General features: G+C 35.3%; 1 protein-coding gene across 2 annotated transcripts in view; it reads left to right on the top strand.

Annotated features, from left to right (window-relative positions):
- LOC116167227 overlaps positions 1-26,647 on the top strand; it is a gene marked incomplete at its 3' end in the record, with an annotated part of 118,169 nt that overhangs the window by 59,443 nt on the left and 32,079 nt on the right. For both annotated transcript variants that reach the window (XM_031482500.1, XM_031482501.1), the window contains 3 exon segments: positions 2,116-2,218; positions 5,918-6,035; positions 22,053-22,176. In XM_031482500.1, coding sequence (XP_031338360.1) covers positions 5,970-6,035; positions 22,053-22,176 — 190 coding nt within the window.

The raw sequence follows: 26,647 nt of genomic DNA, 5'->3' as shown, positions 1-26,647 counted from the left end.
AACATTTTTGGAATTTATTTTGAAATTCTGCAAATAAGCCCTACTTGGTATTATCTTTTCAAGTAAACTGCACATGATACGATAAAATGTTACTCGTTGTTCAGATTGAGAAATTAAGGCTCTATACAGAATTTCAAGAATATTTACCTACTTTGATTAAACCGGCGTTTTTCAGATTAAAAAAAAATAAATTACATTTACAAATTATGTTGTTAAAAAAAAGTTTTTTTACAGTCTAACATCCTCACGCCTAATGTACACTGCCAAAATTCAAAATAATCGTTTGATATTTTTTTTGAGTTTTTTGTTATAAAACCTAGTAGAATTTTTGTAAGTTGTACACAGAAAAAAAAGTCTTTCGATTAATTTAATAAAGATGTTGAATTGCTATCTAAAAAAAAAGGTCGGGGCCGTTGTGGCGCTCCAAATTTTTTTTCAAAATGATGGCCTTTGATTTTTGGTTTCCCTATCCCCAAAATTTTAACAAAGTCCGTCGAGCCGTTATTTCGGATCACCAACGTACGTACATACATACAGGCGGAAGAAAATGTTACTTTCTTTAAAATCCATTGAAAAAATGTCCAAAAAAGTTCCGCACACCTGATTGCAGTTCTATGCGTTGTAAATTTATTGCCCTGTTTAATTATTAAGGCCCATTTCTACATAAAATCAATTTCGCGTTGTGTTTCTCCAGGAGCCCTACACCAAGCACAATGTTTTTAAAGAGAAAGCAAAGGTTTGCACAACTTGAAGACTTTTTTCAAGTTTCCCTAATCCGAATTCCCCGATGTTAATTATTTGGAAGCGAAATTGATCACAACTCAAAATGTTCAGGATGAAAAATGCCTTTCCCTATTATGTTATTCTTGTGAGAATTATCCTGGAATCAATTTTTAGGTTACGAATTATACCAGTGCGAATTATCCGTACGCAAATTGTCTGCACAGAAAAATAAATGTATACAGGCTGATTCAAATTCGCGGGCCACTATGTGGATTTCGGAAACTGTAAGAGATATGTAGGTAGTTTAAATTTGGCAAAGTTGCGTATTTTGATGCATAACAAAATACCATTTTGAAACTGAAAAAATTCCGACTACCTTGGGAGAAAATTTGCGTTTGCAAAATCGTTTTTATTTGTTACCAAAGATTTAAAAGGGTATTTCAAAATAAATGACACATTATTATGACCACTTTTTCCCTCTACAAGATGCTAGTTTCAAATTTTAAGTCTGACGTTTCATCTCCGGTTAACCATCATCAACTTTGTTTTTTCTTACGGAAGTCATTTTTACTTTTTGTGTCATTTGATAGAGCACTTTTTTGATTTTTAAAATCACTATTTTTTTTATTAGAAATGACGCTATTAATTCGTAAAAATGCAAGAAACTACGAACATACACTACCCAAGTTTGCCAGGCAAAAAAGAAGATATTCTAACAATATTTAAAAAATAGTGATGTTTGCATTTCTGAAATAAAAATAATGCTATATCAATACAGAAACTTATATAAATAAAATTTAATATAAACCCCCAATGAACCTTAAATTAATAAATTAATCCAATAATGATCGACCACGTTAATATACAAAATTCGCACTAATTTTCTAAAACGCTTAAATTTATGAAAGAATTGGCGTTGAAATAATCTTTGAAAAGGAATTAATGATGACCTAATGACACACTATAGGAATACGTATTTACGAAAGAAATGACTATTTAGTAAAAATCGTGTAATTATAAAATTGAAAACTTAGGGTTATTACTATTTCTGAGAATTCATCGAGCTTTGAAATGAAATTATAGTGGAAATCATGGTAGTATTTGCGCACGTAATTTGCGAACATAATAAAGTAATCATTAAAATTTCCATAAAGGTTTCCTGTGCTATGCGTGTTTCAAAACAGATTCAGAACGAGAAATGGAAGAATTAGTCCGTTTATGCCAACCATAAACTTTTTACAACTGCATAGTCATGTAATAAACAATTTTATGGTTTCATTGCAAAAAGCTCTTTCTCGCCATTCCCATCTGTAAACTTTTCAATGGCACACTTACAGCTAATCTCAAAATTGCTGAAACTCAAACTAATTGCTTTTCTCTTTGTCTTTTCAGCACCTCAGTTTAATACCTACGTTACTTTAAAGCTGCAAAATGTTAAATCAACTACTGTAACCGTCAAAGGAGCGACACCATGCTGGGAACAAGATTTTTTGTTGTAAGTATTACCATATACATTTTTCTATTAGTAAGCATGGAAATACTTCAAGTTCCATTCTAAATAAAGTTAGGAAATCGAGGACTTGCTGCCGTATGATGAATTACTTGAGGAAGTCTTTCGGAGTTTATCCCGGGATAACTCTCGTAAATAATAAATACAAGCTTCCACTTTCATTCCACTTTGTAAATGTAATCATCTTGAAACCCCAAACGTATTTGTCATATTCTAAAGGTGGAATATACTTTAGATTTGCCGACGGACATTCTACAAATGCGAGCGATTATACTTTACTTATTTTTGTGGGATGAGAAAAGATGTCTCAGCAAATGCTTTTGTGGTGATATTAATAACTTCAGTGCCATTACTGTACAAATATCAAGAAGAAAACTGACAGCTTCTTAGTGCTTTACTGAGTTACTCATATATTCCCCAAGTGATATTAGTAAAGCAAAACCCGAACTAATTGATAGGTATTTTACTAAATAAGAAGTTTTGATATTAAGGAAGACACGACAAACCTCGTTGAATCCCACCGGTTTATAATTTGAAGTAGTTAGGAGGTTATTAAGATGCTTGAACTTTGGTAGTACTTCTTTGTGATCTACTCGGGTTTCAGATTGATTAACTACCTAATATCGTGCAATTGTTATTCATTCTAATTCATTGTCATTATTATTGCCAAGTCAAAGTAGAGAACCTTATATAAAAACGTCTGTCACCGTAAACTGATGGCATGATGTCGTGCAAACTATGTTTATTGTTGTGCTGTTTGAAGCAATGATAGGCAGTACCTACTCATTTTATACAGTGCATGATTTCATAATCTTTGGCGACTTTTGTTGTTGACAACATAATGAGTTGATGTTAAAACAAACAAAACACTTTTATTTTTACACAGTGTCTGAACACAAAACACTTTTAAGTGGCCACATTTACCATTATCACTAGAAAAGAATAAACAAATAAAAAGGTTAACAATTAACTCATTTACATTTAATGATAAAGGTATTGGACAACTGGATTTAAATGTCCTACTACTGAGCTTCACAAGCAGATGGAGTTATTTAAAGCATTGTATTCAGAGTCGATCGATGCTATTATACTTCGTTTCTTAGAGACGGCCACGAACACGATAATACACTTCTCTTTAATTGAAATATGAAGCCACTGATACACTGGATCGCTTCCGAAATCAGCATCAGAATATTCTTTCAACTGTATATAGTGTTTCCTAATGGCGGTCAAGAACTTGAGAAAGGTTCTTTTCTCCTGATGTCTACAGATTTACCACATATCTGAACATCAAATTTTCCACTAGCGGATTCGGATTCAGCATAATTTAAAATTTAATCATGTTGTTTCATTTAAATTACGGATTTCCGGAAGTTCGAGATTTTGATGACAATTTTCCAGCGTTTCGGAACCCTAGACCCTGACATTCAATGCTTCTGTAATTATTAAAGATAAATTTTGTTGGAAAATGTTAAAAGAAGGGGTTTGCTCCATGTTTTAATTTGTGTAATTTGAGCTACCTAGCCTTTGCATACAATACTCCTTCGGATTTAATTTTTTTTAGATTATTCAGCCCATTTATTTTGTATTTCTAGAAACCTTAATGTCCCAATATCAGGGATTTCATGTTTCTCTTTTAATTCAGTAGCTTTAAACAGTCTACATAAATTATTAAGCTGATTACTATCTTGCCTGCAATTTTAAATTAAGGTAAATTGACCTTTGATCCTTATGAAATTTAAACACATGCGTTGAGACATTCGTTTCCATTTCCTAGGTGAATTTATTAACCCCTGTACAATAGCCCTTTTTAATCGCACAATTCCACTTTCTTGCTTGAAAGCTTCAGGTTGCTCCATTTATATTAGTATTTATTCCTTCGACTTACTGTTTAAATTTTAAACCCTGTATAATCGTCTAAAAACATAAGCAAATAGGTTTCACCTTGTACAATTTTTGGATCAAAAGGATCACAAATATTTTTATATATATACTAAAATGGCCTCATACTTTATAATTCTACATTTACTTTATCTATCTAATCTCTTTATACTTCACTTCACTTATACATATTTCACACTTTGGTCGATTGTTCTTCCTTTTACCAAAATTTAATCCATATAACATGTTTTTAGCATTCAATTTAAATAAATTATCATAGCTCAAAAGACCATAACCATTACGTCATAATTCATGTTTCCGATTCATTGATCTAAGACGTATTACTTCAGATTCTTGAGTTCCTTTTAGTGTTTCCTTTTCTTTACTTCAAATTTGTCAGATTTTTAGGATCCTTCGAAACCTTTTTTTATATTTTTGAATTCCATCGAGTTCTTGAATTCATCAAGTTTTCCGTTGTCTTTTTCGTACTCTTTCAAATTTTTCAGACCTTTTAAATTCTTCACATTGTTCGGACTCTTCGGATACCTCTTCAACTTGATGGATGTGCCCTGTAGAATCCATAATTTCAAACAGTTCGAAGATTGGGCTACTAGTTCAAAAGTTACAGCCCTTTGAATTTTATTTCGAAATTGGTTTCTAGTCTATAACCTTTGATTGAGAAGTCTAATCGAAAAAGTACGAATTGTTTTGGATTCTACGCCCCAAAATTAATAAGAAAAAGTGTTTTTCCGAGAAATTTTGGTGTAGTCGATTTTTGGTAAAAAAAGGAGCCCCGAAAAAAAAATTGTCTCAGATCGACCGGGAAAAAAATTTTCTTATAGAATGTGCCCTGTAGAATCCATAATTTCAAACAGTTCGAAGATTGGGCTACTAGTTCAAAAGTTACAGCCCTTTGGATTTTCTTTCGAAATTTGTTTCTAGTCTATAACCTTTGATTGAGAAGTCTAATCGAAAAAGTACGAATTGTTTTGGATTCTACGCCCCAGAATTAATAAGAAAAAGTGTTTTCCCGAGAAATTTTAGTGTAGTCGATTTTTGGTAAAAAAAGGAAGGTTATACACACTGCCTTTTTTTAAGCCCCGAAAAAAAAATTGTCTCATATCGGCCGGGAAAAAAATTTTCGGATTATTAAAATTTTTCGGACTGTCTTACTCTTATCTTACGTTAGTTGACGGAGAAAACGAATCGGTGTTGCCAGAATAAAATTTAAATTGTGTATTTTTTGCATTTGTTTTAAAGAGTTGGTCGACCAAACAAATTCTATCCAATTGTAATGGAAATTTAATTCCGTAACTTATTTATTTACAACTAATTAACCATAAATGTATAACTGTCTTGAAATGGATTAATTCATGTTTATTTGCAGTAATTATTAATACAATTAATAACAGCTTGAGTTTAATACTCGCAACGATGTTAGAACTCACTGAACTGTTTGCTTGTATACTAAACTCCCCTCTTCCTTGAAAGTTCTCGAACGCTTCCGAACGCTCCCGAGTATTCTAGAATGTTCTCGAACAAACACGACATATTTCCCGGAAAGATTACGTCACATCCGCCTTCGTTCTTAATCGCCGATGACTAATCTTTCATGGTGCGTCGATTTCCGGAATATTCACACAACCACCTGTTTCAAATAAACCAAGGATCTGAAATGAGTCAATATTATCGTTTATCCGTATTATTGCATTTGAAATTATTAAAAAAAAACTGTTCGTGGTAAATTTACGATCCAATAACTACATTTTAGAATGACATTAATATTTTTATTTGATATTACAGCGAAACCAACGATGTCAACACCGGTTTATTGATAGAAGTTTGGAGCAAGGGAATGATTTGGGACCGCGCTATGGGATACAATTGGGTTCCGCTGCAGACTGTACAATATGCAAACGAGGTAAACCAAAATATTTCTTCTACGAATTTGCTTTACACACATACACAAACACTGACTCACGATTTAGGATATTTGCAACTCACTTTATAATTACGAATGAAAGTTCTACATAATCGAAATGAGCTTAATCACAAGTTTGAGTTCTATGTACACATGATAAACATAAAAATTCAATTTTGAAAGGGTGTATATGGACCGCGACCACTTTAAACGTAGAAATAGTTACGATAAGTTTTAAATATATTCCGAGGATTGTAAAGCAAGAGCAACAAATAAACAATAAGGGAACTTCTGCTATCGTAACTTTCAGTTTAATAAGACATAAACTTTGTGCTGAAATATTTATTCGCAATATGTGCCACAGTAGCAAAAACAAAAACACTAACTGACTGCATTGTCGATTGAACTGGAGCTGTACATGTACATACAGACATATTAAATAAAAAGGATCGTTTTATTATCGATAGTCTGAAAATTACTGCTCACATACAAACTGGGAAGCATTGCTTTTATAACTTGTCTATTGATTTTTTGAACGCTTCGAGTAGTTCCACCAGTAAATATTAGATAAAGTGAACTTGTAACTGGCACTGAAACCTTTACGGTTATTACACCAAACGTTGTTTATTGTATAAAACATAAGGGACTACTTTCAGTCCTTTTATGCTAATAGTACCGAGAGCAGTTTTTGCTAATATTGGTAATGTAGTAGCGTTTGATTTAATCTTAAGATCGTAAACCGAAACGGTGTCTGCACATTTAACCCATAAAAGCAGCTTTTGCATTTTCCCATAAAATTGACATTATACGGTAATTCATTTCACTACTTTATTAAAGTTAATAGATATGCGCAACAGTTAATGTTGCATTTTCTTTATCGCTTAGTTTCAATGCAAAAGTTTGAGGCAATCAAAATACTAAGTTGTGGAGGCAAGGTGTTTCCTTTGTGCGGCTTATTCTTTAGACAGAGAACTGTAAACGAGCCAACTTTCTCGTGTTCTGTAAAATAACCACCATTAATTAATGCCCATGTTTCGAATAATACACAGCATTTAATTAATCTTTTACATATATTGAAGAAGAATTTAGCATTTATATTCAAGTTTCGTACGTCAATGTAGCTTGAATAATATAGTGGATCATTTTTCACATTTGAGGTAGGCAGTACCATAGGTTTTCGATACGACTGTCCCACAAATCGCATTTAAAAGATAAGTGTTAACTTTTTGTTGTTAGTACTATTTCTCTTTATATAAAAAGAGCGACTAAACAGTGACTTACATAGCGGAAATTGAGGCGGGTTCTGTAAAGATTAAATAGGCTTAATGATTATGGTTAAATGTAGACTGTATTAGTTGCTACATCTTGACTGCGATCTAGATTAATAATTGTAATTACAAAGTAAATACAACTTTGACATTTCAGACGAAAGCCCAATTGTCTTCTTGAATTTAGATCAAGATGACCTCATCTCTTCCACTTTACCTCCTAATAAAATTTTCATTTACCTTTTATGTTTTTTTTGAATTTTCCCTAAGCTCAGTATGATGCAGTTTAGCGATCACAAATATAATTCCATCGAAACTCATTCTAACTAATTATGAAGTGCGCGATATTATAAACACTCTGCATGTGGTGGAAAATGTACCACAGCAGCTGAAGGATTTCGGTACCGAACGCGTGAACAGCTTAGTCCTAGATTCACTAGACGCGTCGCAGCGGATAAAGTTGCATATATTATAAGTCTATAAATGATGGGGGTTAGATACCAAAAAGACACAAAACTTCACACTATGGATATCTCCGATTCTATAAATGAAGTTGGAGACCACACTTTCAAATCGGTCATATTTTCCAAACTAAAGAAGATATTGAAAATCGCGCAAAACCGTTTTGGTGGTATCGAGGGGGAACCAGAATGACGTTATGAGTGACAACCCTCCAACCCCTTTAACCCCCCTCCCCTCTTCAAAAATCCTAAATGGCAACCCTATATTTGTGACACATCGTTGGAAAGCTACTGAAAAATGCTTTCCAGTGGTACCAATAAAGTCAATAGTCATTAAGACAACTTAACAAAAATATAATAATTAACAAAAAAACTAAATGTTGACATTGAGGGACCTATGGCAAGTTGGCCAAGAACTTCAACCTGAGCTGCTTCATTAAGCAATCTTGGTTGCTTTCTTTTTTATTGACTTTACAGTACAGCTGAACGTGTGGAAATAATATTCATTTATGGCTCCGAAAATCGATCATCTTTTAGAACAGCTAGAACGTTTAATGAGAGACATCTCGGGAGAAATGTAAGCCATGTCTATGGTCAAGACTTGGTCGCTAAATTCGAAGAAACAGGATCTGTTATCAATAAAAAAAGAAAGCAACCAAGGTTGCTTAATGAAGGGCGCGTTACAATCTCCCCCAGGACAACGGCCAGGTTCCTGTTCAGTGTTAGGATTTGAGGGTGTCTTCCTCAGGCGGCCTCGTTTCCTTATGAGCCGGATGGGCTCGATGATGCGCCGTCCTTGGTGTGTCTTTGTCCTTGACTTCGGAAGTCGTGGGAGAGAGGGCCTGGAGAATTTTGAACATAAGCCTTTTACCTGGTTGCTTACGTGATGTGTGTGCTTACCCAAACTAGGTTTCCTGTCTTGTATGTGGTGCTTCCCGTCGTTTGCGATCTGCAATTTTTTTTTCTTTGGTTTGTGCTTCTATTGGATTTGGGCGGGCTCCTCTAAGGGTATCAGTGAGACGTAGGAGATATGTGTCTTGTATCATCCGTCGTTCTGTCGCGCCCATTGGGCAGATAGGCGGGTGCGAATCCCGTTGTCTGGCAGGGCGTGGTGTTAATCGCAAAACGAATTAGCGGTAGTTTATCGGGGGTAGTTCGAATGGTCTCCTTTTACTAGGATGGCCAGTTGCGTTTTTAGGTTCCGGTTCCTTTTTTCCACTGACTTCGATTGTGGATGCTAAAGGGGTTGTCAGCGCGTTCCTTGGGCCCAAGGGCTTGTAGTGGTAAAGGGCGAGGGGGGAGATGTAAGCAGTTTTATCTCGATCCTGAGGGTCAATGGTGATCTGCCAGTAACCGGCCTGCAGGTCTATCGTTGTCATTATGGGGGCTCGTGCGGCGTAGAGAAGATCGTCAATCCTTCGAAAAGAGTACCTGTCGGCGGTCGTGATCGAGTTCCTGTTGACCCCGGCGACGATGGTAACGTTAACGAAAGGAAAATGTCCACTCTCGAAGCCCTCGAGTTATCACGACACACTGACTGCGGATCACGCCGGGCTTGCCGCACCCGAAGCACTCTAGGAGGCGGTGATGGTGCGCAAATTGCTGGGCGCGATAGTTAGTAGCTTTAGAGCTTCAGTTTCGTAAGCTTTCTTCCTATTCCGGTAATCCTCCTGCGAATGGCCTTGATTTCTGCAGTAAGTGCACCTGGGGTGGTGGATTCTGCAGTGTTTCGTCTTGCTCTGTAGCGAAGATTTCTCGAAGGAGCTAGTGTGGGGGCTTCGCTGGCCCAAAGGTTTTCCGTAGGAGGGTATTGGCGCTAGTCCATGTTTTTAACGTCCGTTTCTCCCCTTGCCACAATGTGTCAGCGTGCTTCCGGAGCAGCATTGCCATACATACATATTTAGGAACACCCTGTATCTTAGGTGGAACTGGTAGCTAGTTGGTTTTCCACCTCCCTCTATCCTGAGCCTCCTGATTCATTTGGTGATAACTTTTCCTCCCCATTCCATTTATTCATAGTCCAGTTATTGGTCTTCCTCTTCTCCTCCTTCCATGAATCTTTCCTTCGATCCTTCTTGTCAAACAGTCTCGCCTCAAAATATGGCCTTTTCCGTCTTCGCATTGGTCTTAAAAAAACTTCTTTCGTCACCGACTCTTTTCAAAACATCCTCATGCTTCACTCTTTCTGTCCACTTTACTTGTTCCATTTTCCGCCATAGTCACAAACTTTTTTAAGTACCTTTCTTCTTTGTTATTCATACTACACGTTTCTGATCCACATGTGACAACACTCCAAATGAAGGCTATCTTTTTTTACTACCAAAATATTTAAATGGTCGCACTTGCTCTATCTGCACTTCTTCTAATTGTGTCTTTACTTCTTCGTCTTCTTTGTCCATCAGAGTTATTTTTATCTTGCCGATGTTTACCTTCATTCCAAACTCTCTTCCAACCGATATTATTTTCTCCATCATTCGCTGTAGTCCTCTGTTTCTGCAAGTACTGTCGTATTTTATTGTGTATTTTATGTCTTTTTATTGTTACCAGCTACCCTTAATCCTTTAAATTTCATTACCGCCTTTTCTAATAATGTTTCTGCATAGATGTTGAAAGGCACCGGGAACATAGAACACCCCTGTCGTAATTCTCTTCCTACATTCACTTCTTCAGTTTCTTCCCTATTCACTCTGTCAACCACCTTCTGGTTTTTATACAGCTCTCTCAACAGTCTTCTATTTTTCCAGTCTATATCAATGTTCCTCAGTACCACCACCCCGGTTGACTCTGTGTCTTCCTGATCTTAAAATCTTCTCGCTAATGACGTTCCGTGGTCTTAGGTTCCCCCTGTAGCCAAGACGTCCTCTCTGGCAAACACTTTTCCTTTACAATTTTACTTAACCTTTTTTAACCGAACGAATTAAACTCTTATGTGGACATGATTGGTTAAGCGGGAGGGGGGGGGGGGGCAACGTAGCGAATCGTTATAATTGAGAGCATTGTCGTAAAGAGTCCTTATCACCATTAAGTCGGTTGAGATAAAGCGTTTTTAATGTACTTATTCCCATATATCAGGACACCTGCCTCTTTTTGTTAATGATATAATACATCAGCAACACCATCGGCATAAGGCAATATACAAAAATTTTCGATACAAACGATCTCATAACCTACACCTCCTACTAGGATGAGTCTCCTTGTGCTTTAATAATATAGTCATTTTTACCTACAAAAATTTGAAGGTAATAAAAAGTCTTCGTATAGATTAGGTAATAACACGCAAGCTTACCAGGCTGTTTCATTTTACACTCGCAACCCATATTATTTGAGATATTAGCCTCTCCGAAAAAGGTAAATGTTATTGTATTTTCTCCAGTGTATACTAAAGGAATCCCTTATTCCTAGATTCCACTTTTTTTTGTAGAAATGAACATTTTGTCTTTCGAAAGCTACAGAAGGTTTCTCGAATCAAATACATGAACCCACTCAGCCATGCTGGATTTTATTACATTGTGATCCTCGTGCAAAATCATACCAAACTACAACGGACTGAAGGTTGTACTTAAAAATAACAATGGAGGAAGATTTATAATTCTATTCATTTGGTCTTATAACGCATCAAGTCACAGCTACATTGCCACTAAACACGCATCCCTTCGTCATCTACAAGCCCAATAGAAAGGCCGTACTTATGGAAAAACACCTCTTGAATAAGAAACACTCGACATAAGTTTATTGCCTCTTTCGCGAACGTATACCTGCTACCTTTTGCATAACAAAGTTTCCACTTGAATGAGTTAGGGCCACATCTTGCGCCATCGTTTTAGCGCGGAAACTCTTCATATTTATATTAAAAAATATCGTGAAAAATATTATTTGCACACTATGAGGAAGGCAATTCCTCTATTAACAATTCGCTTGCTTGTAACAAGTCTAATGTTTTGTTAAAATAATTTTATTTGTCGTTGTGGTCCACGACACTAAATTCTGAATACGGTGCCTGCGCTGCGTATAATAAACAAACTTTTATCTAAATTAGATTTTGTACGATATAGTAATAGTGTTATAAATGTGAAACGACAGTGAATAAACAAGAGCGCATGGGGCGTTATCTGTCAGACACATCAAAATTTATCACACACATCTTCCATTTTGCATAATTTCTGGGTGATTTACGCACACACATTCCTCGCCCCCGATTTCTGAAGTTTTGTGCAGAAAACAATGCTATATTTTAGCTTTGTTACGAAAACTTTTTACTACCAACCTAACACTATTTACGATTAAGGCCTTTCATCACGGAAAAAAATTCTACACTTGTTTATTTCCCTCATTTTTTATGGATTATGATCCCCAAAATAATAAATTGCACTTACAAGGGCAATTCACCTATTTATGAAAGTGTCGAGACAATGCAGTACACATCCTTAATTAAGAAATACTGTGTGACATGCAATTAATTATTATATTTATGTGTTTACAGATGTCTGTATAGAGCTAAACACAAAGGGATCTCGTCACTAATTTAAATTAATAAACCTGCAGTAAATGGAAATATTTTGCAACTGAACGTATTACCACCCTTTGATTATACATAATAGTATTATGAATTTACATGTTGTCCTTTTTTCAATTTGAAATAACACGGTATAACAAAGGCTTTTACAGAACACTGCGTTTAAATTTAGTGAAACGTATCAAAATTTTTAAAGTAACTAAAAACCGGTGTCTGAGCGATTTTGTTAGAAAAGGTTTAAATTAGAAAACCCACCACTTTACTTAGGTACGTTAAACTTTTGTAAACCAATAGCGTTCGAGAAATTTTAGGAAATAGAAACTACGTTATGAAATAATTTTTAACTTGTGCAATCCGAACAATATTCATTTATAAATTTCGGAAATTGCTAATTAAGATGGGCTTTCCTAATTAAATTTTTTTAATTTTCGTTGGTCGGCATGGAGTGGAGGTTATTGTGAATACGAGAAAGCGGTCAAGGTTGTTTTTGTTTACATTTTTTTAAACGGACGGAAATTTTTAATGTAAAAGTTATAGAGATTAAAAAAATGAGCAACTTTTGTATCTGCGCTATATTCACATAACCTCCAATTTTCTTAGAAAAACAGGTTTTTTCGTTTTTTGTTCTTATTTTTGCGAAAAAAAGTCGTAGGGGTTTGAAATTTGGAGGAAACAGCTTGTTTTATGATCAAAAAGGAGATAATTTTTGGGCCCGTAAAGTTGAACCGTTTCCAAGATCTCACGATTTCTGAAAAAAACCACCTCTTCTTCAAGGGGATGAAAAACCTTTTTTTTTTCATCGTACAGAGGTGCGCGGGGTAGCAATATTTTCGTAAGGACATTTTAATAATCAAAAATAAAAAATATTATTCCAATAGAAAAATTTTAAGAAAAGCGGCAAAACCTGGGGAACAGTTTTAAGATATACCATTTTTGACAGTATAGGTAAATAGCTTTTTTTGCAACTAAATTAACGTATTGGATCCGCGCTAATAAAAAGTTCTTGAAATCTGTCTTCCCTCTCCTCTTTAATGTTGCTAAAATATTTTTTTTGTTTCCTAGTGCCCAACTGCCTTAATTAAAACATCTTTATTATTTCTTTTTTCTGCATTTTTACCGCAATAAAAGCAATTTGAAGTAAAATCGAATTTTTTTGCATCCTGAACAATAACTAACTCTTCTTCCTGCCTGTTTTACAGCTGATGGGATTAAGCTGGGCCTGTTTATGGTTAATTTACAGGAATTATGAATAAAATCCTTACGAAGTTTATTCCCGGTTTTTACATCTCATATCATTTGCTTTGGCCGGTAAAACTAATGTTCTCATTGCAAATTTTGCAAGTGTATCAACAGGCCCAACGCAATTGCATCAGCTATAAAACAGGCAGGAAGAAGAGTTAGTGAACAACAACAAATTGTTCAGGAATCAGGAAGCAAGATAGTTCGATTTTTTTTCGAATTGCTTTTATTGCGGTAAAATACAGAAAAAAGAAATAATAAAGATGTTTTAACTAAAACAGTTGAGCATAAGGAAACAAAAGAGAATATTTTAGTAACATTAAAGAGAAGCAAGAAGACAGATTTCGAAAAAATCTTTATTAATATTCAACATTTTGATTTATCATGTCAAAAACCGTGATGTCTTAAAACTGTTTTTCCAGTTTTTGGCGATTTTCTTGAATTTTTGTTATAGGAATAATATTTTTTTATTTTTGTTTATTAAAATATAAGTATTCCCGAAAATTTTGCTACCCCGCGCACCTCTGTACGCTAAAAAAATAGATTTTTCATCCCCTTGAAAAAGAGGTGGTTTTTTCAGAAATCGTGAGATCTCGGAAACGGTTCAACTTTACGGGCTCAAAAAAATTTCTCCTTTTTTATCATAAAACAAGCTATTTTTATTCCAAATTTCAAATTCCTACGACTTTTATTCCGCAAAAATAAGAATAAAAATCCAAAAAAAAAGGTTTTTCCGGTTTTTCTAGGAAAATTGGAGGTTATGTGTAAATAGAGTTGTTCATTTTTTTATTCTCTATAACTTTTATATTGAACATTTTCACCTAAAGTTAATAGTTTTGCCACAAACTGCAAAATACCAGTTTCCACCCCTTTCAACCCCCGTGATTTCACCCGCGGAAAAATTCAGCTGTTTTAATTATTTCTCCCCAATTTCTAATCATTTCACCAGCACCCCGGTAACTATAATTTTTTATTAAAAAATATTATATAGCCTGGACTATAGTTATTTACATAAAAGTCAGGAAAATGCCTGGGAAAATGACACGTTACTGGCGAGGAAATAATGAAGTACAAGGACCCTTCGGGGCCGAGTGTATTTTAATTTACGAGTCATTTTACTGACGAGTTTTGTATTAAATCGAATTAAATCGTATTTTAACATAAAATTTCAATTCTCATATAGAACTTTTGATTAATGCCAATCTGTCATTGATGACAGGAGTCATTATAGACATTAGCAATATGACAGGTGCGGCAGGAAAAGTGACAGGCGGCAGGAAACGTAGACTGGCCTGCCTCCGTCATGGAAACTAACATTTCCCTGACATAAAGTAGGCATGAAAATGGAGGTTTCAGGACGATTTTGGGTAAAAAATTTACGAGCGTATATTTATACCTGGAAAACCTACAAATTTAAGGACACAACTTTTCTTGATCCCCGTCTCCTGAGGTTGACCTTTGAAGCAAATATCTGGCGAGCGAATATTCCCGTGTGAGAAAACCAGGGCCTGTTTTCCTATAGTATTGTGTTCACTTCATATTCTCGCTGTAACTACGAAATGGAATGTTAAGTCTTGTTTAGCGTTAATTATCACAACTTACTAATGGGACAGGTCTAGTATAAAGTCAATAATTAAATTTGAATTTACGAACGAGCTCTGGACTAAGTTTGCGGTTCGAACTAAAATTATTCTTAAATGTAAAACTTTGTTGTTCACAGTAAATTTAAAAATTTCCCTTCGGTAGCTTTCGTTGCGGTTAATGCCGTTAAAGTTTGGCGACGGGATGTCGTTAAAACTTATCCTAACCGAGTAAAAATTAACACATTTTTTGAATTATTGTAGAGTAGGGAAACTTCTGCACTAAAAGGATGTAACCCTTCTAGCAAAGGCGTTATCCCTTGATCTTTCCGAGTAACTTTCGTTTCACAAAAAGCATTGAAAGACCCGTAAAGTTTTACAAGGGAATAACACCTCTGAGATTTTTAACTGCGCATCTGTCTGAAAGGTAAACTACAGTGGCCGACCACTAAAACTTAAATGAGGGTGGAGTACAAGTAAAAATGTCGTTTCATTCGAGAGTTACTGTCATTTACGTTTAGGTACTACCGTATTATTGACAAGCGAGATAAATGTTGTCTTTAATTAACGCACACGCAAAATAACTCTATTAAAACAATTTATTGTTTTGTCACCAATCAACACTTTGAACGATTCCCATTCTAAGTAGTGATTTAATGATAAATTCACCTTCTTTTCAAAAGTAGATTGCTATACACAAAACCAACCTTCCTCCATTCTGTTGTTTTAACATGGGATGCAGATGTTTTTTTATTGTTATGTGTTCGTTCTCTTTATCCGCTCACCTGATCCTTGTCTAACTAGAGAACAAACGCAGCTAACGACCTCAAACTTTAGCAAATCACTTGCCAGGCATTGAATATGATGCCGGATCAATAATTTAAAGTGCACGCTGCTTTAATTAAAGAAGAGGCATTGAATAATAAGATTTATTATTCAATGCTAGAGGTAAATAAATTAAACTTAAGGTTATTTTATACGTGACTCATAAAAATACGCTTAAGGAAATCTCTTGCCCATTTTCTTCCGGAGTTAAAACTCCCTTTTTTCTTAGAGGGCCATTACGTCGTATTTACAATCATACACATATATAGGTACTATTCATTCGAAAAAATAACATTAAATACCTACGTCGATATGTTGCCAAAATAAAAAAAGTGTAAATGAATTACCTTATTAGTGCCGTCAAGTTCGCCCTTTGCGTCAATCTTATCTTTACACAGACATCTCTTTAAATTCCAATAAGATTCCCTATCGACTCCTGAAGGGCAACTCACCTAAAATTGGATATATCTCTTCCTGTCGCAATATAAACCCTCATGCCTTTAATTTTGAAAGGGGTCTAATTGGGACTGAAGAGCTTTGATTACTTTTTCAAATTGGATTTTTAATGAAATTCAAATAAGGGAAACGCATTTTCGCGACACAAATCCGATTTGAACTCGTTATGATGGCATCATAAAATTAGAATGTATAGCAGTTAATGTTTTATAAAGTGTACATCACTTTGGACATTAAAATTTGTTGGGTTAGTGTGTAATCCCTGAACACTTGTTGAATTTCATTAATTTAGAACGAATGATTTGATTTTGAAATAATTTTTTGCTTTGGCAATAAGTGTTTTCCTCTTGCGTTCACAAACAACTCAGGTGCATCCAGTCATTAAGTTTTGATTAGAGTTACTAGAGATATATTTAATAAATTCGTTTACTGAATAGAAAGAATTATCTTGTATAATGTCTGTTTCGTTCTATTTTTAAATAGGGGGTGGTTCATTTTTTTTTCAGGTAGATTATTAATAATACGAGCCGGTGTAAAACGGAGATTTTTTATAAAATGAATGTTGATGTTTTGTAATCGACATTTTATTTTTATTTCTGTTGTGATCGTGAATTTGACTTACTTTGTTAAATTTGTGTCGGTTTTTATGAAGATAAATAAGTAATTTAAAGATATACTTATATACAAGGCAGTGGCATTATTTTAAGATTTTTGAAAGTGTCTCGAAATGGCATACCCTTATAAAATCCAAGAACCAATCAGTGGCGATCACTCAGGAGCAAAAATCCATTAACATTGCTAACACTTTAATTTGGCCTATATTTCTATCTCAATTTTTAAGAGTAGCTTCTTCGAAATTCCCTTGTACACTTTATTATGTCCAAATCGTGTTAATTTTGATAGAGACGGCGATCCACAAATCTGAGTTAATCTGCATGAAAATAATCCTGAATGTTCAGAATGGCGGTATGTAAATTTGGATAACAATAACAACAGTGGACGTATAACAGACCCCTGAGATTAAGTTGGCAGAGCAATTACTATAACCACAGATGTATACAAGCAACAGATTGCTAACCTCATGTATTTCATGGGTATACTCAAAAGCGCCCTCTATAGAGTAGAAGTATAAACATGTACCATTTAAAACTGCAAAATGACACCTATTGATTTTTTGCATTGTTTGCGAGGAACTATTAAAGTACGAGGCCCCTTTGGGATCGAGTACTTTAATTTACAAGTATAACATCTTCTGCAAATCGTGTTTTTAATATAGAATAGCAATTTTCACATAGAACTTTTTATGTGGTAAACACAGGAAATAGGAAAATTAGTCAGGAAAAGTGTTACTGCCACCATGGAAACTCAAATTTTCTGGCATAAACTAGGCATGAAAATGGAGGTTCATGACGATTTCGAGAAAAAAGAGTTTTGCGATTTTCCATAGGTCATTAATTTAATGTTGTCCAGTGAGTTTTGCGTTTAGGCACGTTTTGAGATTTTTTCAAAGGTTATAATTTATGAAGGAGTCGAAAATAAACATTATCTTTGAACATTTTGATAGGCAACGAATCGTCTGCACAAATTGGTGTATAAAAGCATGAACGTGACGTTAACGTTAAGAAAACTACTGTACGATGTATAAGTAACTAAATTGTCTATTAAAAGTTCTAAACGCCTTCTCTCCAGAAGACTTTTGGAAACCCTTGTAGGCTCGCTCTCACATTACACATATTAATGAATAGCGTAAAATCTTCGTCCTTACGCGTTCTTAAATTTTTTTCAAGTCTCAAAAAGGTTTCAAAGAATCTTCAAAATCCTTTAACCCTTTTAAAAGCTATCTAAAACTGGCAAAGAAAAGCTAGGCTTTTAAAGAAGGGATGTACCGACTCTTAAAATTTCCTTTTAAGTAATTTAATGACCTTTAATGGCTCTTCAAGACAAGCATCTTTCAAAGCGTATTAAACACTCTTTAGGTTTCAAATTAAGCTAATAAAGGCAAAGTCTCTAAGCATTCTGAAGGCTTTTGAAAACGTTTTGAAACCTATGGAAACTTTTACGGGCTTTTAAATACTCTAAGAGCGTTTAGAACTCCCCTAGGGCTTTTTAAAAACTCTTAGACACTGTTGTCAACTGTACAAGCCTCTTGCAAGGATCGGGTATTACATACCCTCAATACACTCGTACACCACCTAAAAGCTCTTACAGACCTTTCAAAACCTTTAAGAGCTCACACAAGCTTTCCTTCTTAATAGATCTTTAAGATGTTTAAAAACTGAGAGTGCCTAAAGGTTAGCTACATTTGTAAGCGCTTTAAAACTTTTAAAAATGTATGCTATTAAAACTCTAGAATAGGGAGAGCAATTTGGAAAACTCATTGAGTACTGTAACGCCTAATAACGCGGATGTCTATAAAAATAGCGAGCATTCTACCGGCTACTCCGAATTAGGTTTTCCTGCAGTTTTCCTAATTCGTAAGGTAAATACCGGAGTAGTATAGACCATCTTAAGAAAGGCACCTCTAAATAGCATTATGCGGCTCACTCTGTAATTGGGCGCATGCCTGTTGAGGACCCAAAACACGAGAGGGATATTAAAAAAAAAATAAATAAAAATGTCTGTAATAGCCTTTAGAACCCAATCAACACCATTTCATATAAAAAGCGTTTACAGTAGACTAAAACCCTAGGTATATCACACGCATAAATGTCTGAAGGATATTACTATATTCTTGCAGGAATATTATGCATTTATTATTCCCATTCATTACGAATTGTATGCGTATAAATGGTGTTATATACGTTTATCAGATTAGAGCTAAAGAACGAATAATAATCCAGGTCCAGTCAGTAAGCGATAGCGCAACTCAAAACTCCCGCCAAAGCTAACTAAAACTCATGGCACGTGATCGTCAAGTAAAAACCTGTCTAGGGCTAGGACCTACGTTGTGTTGTGAAATGAGTTACTGGAGGATGTGCCTGTGCCGCTCTAAGGATCGTCCAACATAAATAAAACATAAGAAATAGGAGGGGGAGGAGGCAGGCGCCTGCCATTTTGGCCAGTACATAACCGGCCTCATAGTAATAATATGCACTGTATCCAAGATAAGAACGTCTGTCATGGGGGATCTCGGAAACCATATAAGATACGACCATGGCCAAATTGGGGCGCGATTATTACAGTTTTCATATAACATAAAAATTCAAATATTTAGGAATCATGAAAAAGTATCATATTTGGCATATATGCAAAATAAGATGGCGGCACAATACTATTGTAAATCCAACAAATACCCGTCGTACAAGACGATAACAATCTTCGTGCGAGTTGTTAAAATATAAAATATATGTGAGAAGTTACATAGCACTCTAACTATACCGTAAACCTCCCGCTAATAAATGATAAAACCAACCCTGATGCCCAAACAGAATAATATTAATTAAGTTAAAGGAAAATTCCCAAAACATTAATGCAACTGCGCAACTTGCAATTCCGAATATCGTAATTGAATTTATGTGACCTACAAAATTTCCATAACGAAAAGTTTCATACGCGCAATCCACAGAAAATAACAAATAAATCCCTAAATACGCCCCTTATTGTAACTGATCACATTTACAAAATTATTTCGCAATTTTAAAACAAAGGCCCAGCCAATTCAAATTTATGAAAGCAAACACCCTATTAAATCGACGAGCAAGGAATACAAAACAATTACCCTGCATTCTATTCTAATTACAGAGGTTGCAAAGAAAAAGAAAGCATTTGCCTATAGTTTCGAGTCAAACACATACACTCTGCATGCCACAATTATTCTGCCGTGGTGGGACAAAAAATTCATCTCTCTGGAGATATAACGTGTTTCATACCCGATCATAATAAGGGGTCGAGGGGGAGGCTATGGGTGGTAGAAAGAAATTACTTCCACTGATCTCGAAAAAGAGTCGCCCTGGAAAGTTATAGTTTGTACAAACCAATTTACTTCGATGAGACATTTCATTGGAATACCATGAATTGTAGAACGTGTGTTAACCCCCCCCCCCCCATTTTCAAAAGTATGCAAAATCTGAGACCAATATTGGTTGTCGTACTTATGTAAAAGTCATGCACGTTTTCTTTCAAAAACAGTGTCTCAGGAAATAATTCTGCCCCCCCCCCTTTAAGACAGCGAAATTTAATTGCAAAAAATTCCAGGACTCTAGGACCATTCCCCTAGAAGTAGTTCAAAACAGCAGAAGTGGGTCCGGACGGACGGCGGACAAAACACAAACAAAAAAATTAAAAAAACTCAAAAAACACTTTTCGTCAACAGAACAGAATGTTTCATTGTGATTTCTTGCTGTTTTTTTAGTTTTTGATTCTTCAGCGACCGCACAAATTTTAGTGTTCCCAATAATATTTCAAACTAATCAGTTTGAAAAGCAAACTTATAACAAACTAAATATTTATTACGAAGTTGGTAATTTGGCCTGGTATTCTATTTAAACACGTCTATTAGAACTTAATTGCGAAGAGGTATTTGTATTAGCAATTTTAATTACTAATAATTACTTATGTTAATTTTCTACAATAATTTGTGAAATACAACTAAAATTGTCGGCAATTTCGCATGAAAACTCTTGCCTCTAGAAACCGCATACATAATGAAAAGGAGTAGTGTAGATTTATTGGTGTTCATCATGCATTATGCAGTAATTGTAAAATTAACTAAACAAAGTTTGATTACAATAATAATCGTAATAACAACGTAGTAAACCATTCAACTCCCCGCAGAGGAGGATTGGTTAAAACTAAGTTCGTAATTAATTTTAGAAGAGAATGTTACAGGTACATAAATCTGTATTAAGCATGAAAGTAGGCATTAGTTTATTTTCATTTAGCAAATTAATACGCTTCGGTATTGTCTGACAGTGACAAGTTACATGTATAGCAAGTTTATCCAATTTCAGTATATGCTAACAGTTTCCTTTGTTAAAATAAAAATCTAGTTTTCCAATCTACCCTACCGACTACCGCTCACTGAGGGTAGAGGGTAGAGACCTCTTATTCTTCTGATTAATACACTATAACGCCTCTCAATTAAAGAAAATGTCCGCCCAACAACTTAACTGCAGTGCTTTTCACAACATTATACTTCTGACGGAGAGCGCCGGTTTTGCAACCGCTCAGACCCCGGAAATTGTTTCGAGGCAATGAATTTAACCTATCCCAAAGCCTTTTGATGTACTTTTTCAAGTTCATTGAATACGGTTTAAATCCACTAGAGTTTACAAAAAGGTAGAATTGGGGTTGGAGTTTACCAATTAGCAACACAAAAAAAATCGATAGTGTTGGTATTGCGAATTTGAAACAATAAATCAATTTTGCGCCCTTTGTAATGAAATTAGTAGGAGGATACTCCGAAATCTGCTCGGTTTAGTACAACAGCACACAACCTTAACGCGATTGCAAATTTTCGCATCGATCGCGCTCTGGTACGTGATCTCCCTTAGGGTTAAATTCATCGCCTATTTTAAAATCAGTTTTCCTTGCATGCTTTCTTTTTGGAATGATTCACTTAGCGATAGGGTTTCGATTAGACATTAAACACACTCACTCATCATACAATTAGACCATACAACATACGATGCACTTGTAGCATTTAGTAATTTAGACAATTCGCACGCAACTTTCAGGAGGGCAGCGGACAATGGTTATCACTAGATGCAGAATTAGTAATGAGAGATGGAGAAGTTGTGGGCACGAAGGGTCCCACGGGACATTCCATCTTGGTGGACTGCCGCTTCGAACTTCCGTTCGGTAAGTTTCACTATAATTTAGCTTAGTTACCATACATTGTTATTAACTCATCTTAGGCATGGCGCGCCAATAATTATCTCAGTTCATAAATATCAGTAGTTAATCATTTTAGACTTGCGGTGGCTGATTATGCGTATATATCATTGTGCTTCTTGCATTCAAAGATGAGTTGCTTTTAGTATAAGAGGTTTAACTAAGTGCACGTAATCAAGTTGTTGTTTCTGTGGAAGAAATTCGAGTGGTGTCGTGATTTTATTATGCAGAACGTCACATACGCATGATGTCGCTATCAAAGTGCGCACCGCGGTTTAATTCATGCAAAACCGATGCCAGTAACGCGCTGATGGCGTCTGCGAATACTAGTTAGGAGGTCGTGGGTTCGAGTCTCGATGTCGACTGCTGTGAGGGAATTGTCCTCGGACTTAACGTAAAGTTCGCGATGCGAATGCTGGAGCGTTACTCTTCTCCCACCGATTTCTAAATTCTATCCATTTTTAATTCTCGTTTCTGGATGAAGATGCTCTGGAAATCCTACAGCAGCCATTTTCCCTAGCATTTTCCTATATTTTTATATTTTCCATGCAAAAAATTCTGGGGATGGAAGCACCTCATTTTTGTTTAATCTGAGAGTTATATGTTATAATAAGTAAAATCTTTAATGACCATTTAATCTGATGGGAGTATGAATTTAATTTCACATTCAGTCACAGGAATTTCTTCAATATGACCCAGTTTTCAGAAAGTTTGTTTCCATTTGGTTTTCTTTGTTTAATAATTTGAAAGGAGTAAGTTTGTTCTATCTTGAAAATCATATATTTATTATATATATATTTTTTTTGAGTTATAATAATAACTGCAAGTGCAGACCTATCACGGCCCAAGGTCGATTTAACTAATGCTCGGCAATATGTAATGAAACCTGGCAATTGGTTGACGACCCGCAGCTTGATCCCACCTCAAAATTTGAAATGTTTGTCAAAAAAATTATCTATTATTTTGAAAATGCTTTTCCTGAAAGAATTTTTGCCGATGGGGTACCCTCTACCAGAAACGTGACATGGTTTACTGCGGAATTAAACATATACGTAACACGGTTCAACTTGTCTCCGAGGCATACAAAACCAACCCAACTCCTGCAGCTAAGCAGCTGGTACTTAAAAACAAAAAAATTTAGAAATTTAAACTTCGGGCAAGTAAAATTGCAGCAAATGACTTATACGTGTCCTCCGCAGACAATAAATCTAAAGCCACGTGGAATCTCATTAACAATAAAAGAAATATTTCATCAAAATATAAATGCGAGATTGATCCTAACACAATGAACAACTTTTTCAGTAATATTGCCAGTGCCATTATTAACTCGATACCAAACTCAAATCGAGACCCTTTAAAATTCATGCGTTATGTCAAGGTAGCGAAACCATGTTTCCGGTTTAACGAAGTTTCTTTCGGTGATGTGAGAGAAACAATTTCAAAAATGAGAAACAATAAGAGCAAGGACTGCTTTGGACTAAGTGCCGTAGTCATAAAAACAATTATTCACTACATCACTGTACCCCTTACGAAAATTATTAATGCGTGCATACGAACTAATACTTTTCCTAAGGTGCTAAAAATTGCGTCAGTTGTTCCGATCCTGAAAAAGGGGAACCAAACTGATATGAACAATTATCGTCCAATTTCAATTATATCCATATTCGCCAAAATTTTTGAAAAATTACTAGCCGACCAAATAACAAATTTTTTTGAAGATAACTTATTTTCCGAAAAACAATTTGGATTTAGGAAAGGACACTCGACGATTGATGCTGTCCTTGCTCTTATTAATTCCATTCATAACAGTCTTGACCTTAAAGAATATCACATCACGACATTCCTACACCTACAGAAAGCCTTCGATTGCGTCTCCCATGCTATCTTACTAAATAAATTACAATTTTACAATTTTGACGTCGACAGCAGAGATTTAGTTAAATCTTATTTATCACAACGACTCCAGTATGTAACCATTAATAACACCAAATCAGAGTCAACGACAATGCTACACGGGGTGCCCCAAGGGTCAGTACTAGGTCCTGTTCGATTTTTAATCTATATCAACGACCTCGCCTGTTTCATGAGCTCACACTGCAATATTATGCTGTTCGCTGACGACACTTCTCTGTCAGTTAGCTGTAGATCTTTTGAAAAGGCAACTTCTCTTAGCAGGGAGGTGCAAACGAAGGCCACAGAATGGTTCAATGCAAATCAATTATGTCTAAATAAGAACAAGTCTTTAAATGTTACATTTTCACTGTGCAAGTTTGACGTATCCCTCACGTCACCGAAAGTTAAGTTTCTGGGCGTACATCTTGACTATAAACTAGCATGGCATAATCATGGGGATGAAATTTCTAAAAAAATAAATTCTGGTATTTACCTGTTACGTGCGGCCTCGGGGAGTCTATCTGCAAAAATTCTTAAAACAATATACTTCTCGTTAATTCAGCCTCATATTTCCTATGGAATATTGGTATGGGGACATTCCAGTATAGCCAATCGTATTTTCGGGCTACAAAGGAGAGCCATTAGAATCATTAATAACCTTAAATATAGAGAGCAATGCAAAGACGCTTTTGCATCGCTCCGTATATTAACATATCCTTGCTTGTATATACTGGAGTGCCTACTGTACATAAAAGCAAACATTGAACATTTTGAGGTACACTCTACGTGCCATAACTATCAGACGCGTAATAGGGATAACGTAAGTCTACCTTTTGTATCACACTATGTAATTTGTAATCACACTATGTAATTGACTGAAGTACTGGTCCATCTTACAAAGTATACATTCAATCACAATTTATTCTTGAAATAATTACCCAAAGCATTCACAAGAACGTTACTATTATTTTCTAAAATTGGACTATGTATGGAAACTATATCCTTGAATATGAAGCCATTTATTAGCTTGCCATTTATTAGAAAAACATTTCGGTAATAAATTGAATTTCCGTTTTTGTCTATCTCGCATTATTACGAAATTTCACCGCTGCTTGAAGTATTTTTAACATAATGGGGAAGCTGGTTGAAATTATTCGCTTTTACGAAAAGAGTATTATGTTAAATATTAATTCAAAAAATATATCAAAATAACAAATATTGAAAGTACAACTGTGCGTACAATAATTACGCGGGACTTTTCAAATAGAAAGAATACACCGGTTTTTCAAATAGTAACCCTAATTTTTATCGCATTTTTGCAAATTTATTTGTAAAAAGTAGCTTTTAATCTCACTTTGGCTGGCTGGCTGGCAGCAAATGTGGGCGCGTAGAAGAACTCTTGTAGAAAGGCAACGGGTGTACGTGTATCTACAGGGTACCCTCAAAGGGAATGTGGTAGCCCCCGACACGATCTTCCTGATGGTGGAGTCAAATCTTCAAACGCGAATTGCGGGTGAACGGGACGTCGGAAGTGGGTACCGTCAAAGAGAATGTGGTAGCCCGCGACACGATCTCACTAATGGTGGAGACAAAACTTTAAAAGCGAATTGCGGGTGCACGCGGAAAGTGGGAAGCGGTTAGTGAATGTAGTAGCCTTCGACAAGATCTGTTATTGATGGTTGAGTCGAAAGTGGCTAATAGAATACTGATCTGCCACACAAAAATGCGCTGAAGTCCCTTCGATCTCAAACGAGGACTTTGATAATTTTTTATTAACGATCAAAGTTTTCGAGTGGTTACTCATTCAAATACGAGTATTAACCGGAAGCAATGTTGATTGCTTGACTGTAGAAATAAATCAATTATTAGGAATAAACACAAACAAAAGTAAAAAAAGTGCGTGAAGTCATATAACACAACAACGTGGAGCTCGAGTTACGAGTGAACGTATCATTAAACATTGTCGGCTATCGCAAACTAATTAGAATTATTATTAATTTAAAAAGGGGTGAAGTTTGATTTTGTCCAAGTATGACAATGGAATTTGGAGCAAACGCAAATAAGTAGTGAATTAAATACCATCATTTTTATCTAGAATATATACCTGTTTCTGAGATGATTTATTGGGTGTTATAAGCGAGATGAATTGCGGTTTATCCGAGGGCGTAGCGGTCATTTTTTTTGTAAGCTGTGATCTTATTTTTTATTCAATGTTTCTTAATTAATTTATATACCTACAGGGTGTCCTATTTATCTTGAGACAGTCGATTATTGCGGAAACGACCGGGAATATCAAGAAATGATTTATAAAAAATAATTTTCACATGGAGGGACCTATTTAATGATGTTTTGCTTTTAGTTAAGAAATAAAATAGAAGCGTGAAAATCTCCACAGCCGTAGTTCGTTTTGGTCAAATGGTCTTTCGTTACCATTTACCCATAGGGTTGGGCGCCACTCCATTTCTATCTTAACTCTCCCAATACGAAATTAAGAAGATTCGAAGGTAGTAAAGGGTACCAAAACAGATACTGATTTATTCAATCA

This window comes from Photinus pyralis, unplaced genomic scaffold, assembly GCF_008802855.1.
Source record: "Photinus pyralis isolate 1611_PpyrPB1 unplaced genomic scaffold, Ppyr1.3 Ppyr1.4_LG3b, whole genome shotgun sequence".
NCBI lineage: Eukaryota > Metazoa > Arthropoda > Insecta > Coleoptera > Lampyridae > Photinus > Photinus pyralis.
The sequence above is the reverse complement of the archived record's forward strand: the minus strand, read 5'-3'. Positions and strand labels throughout refer to the sequence as shown.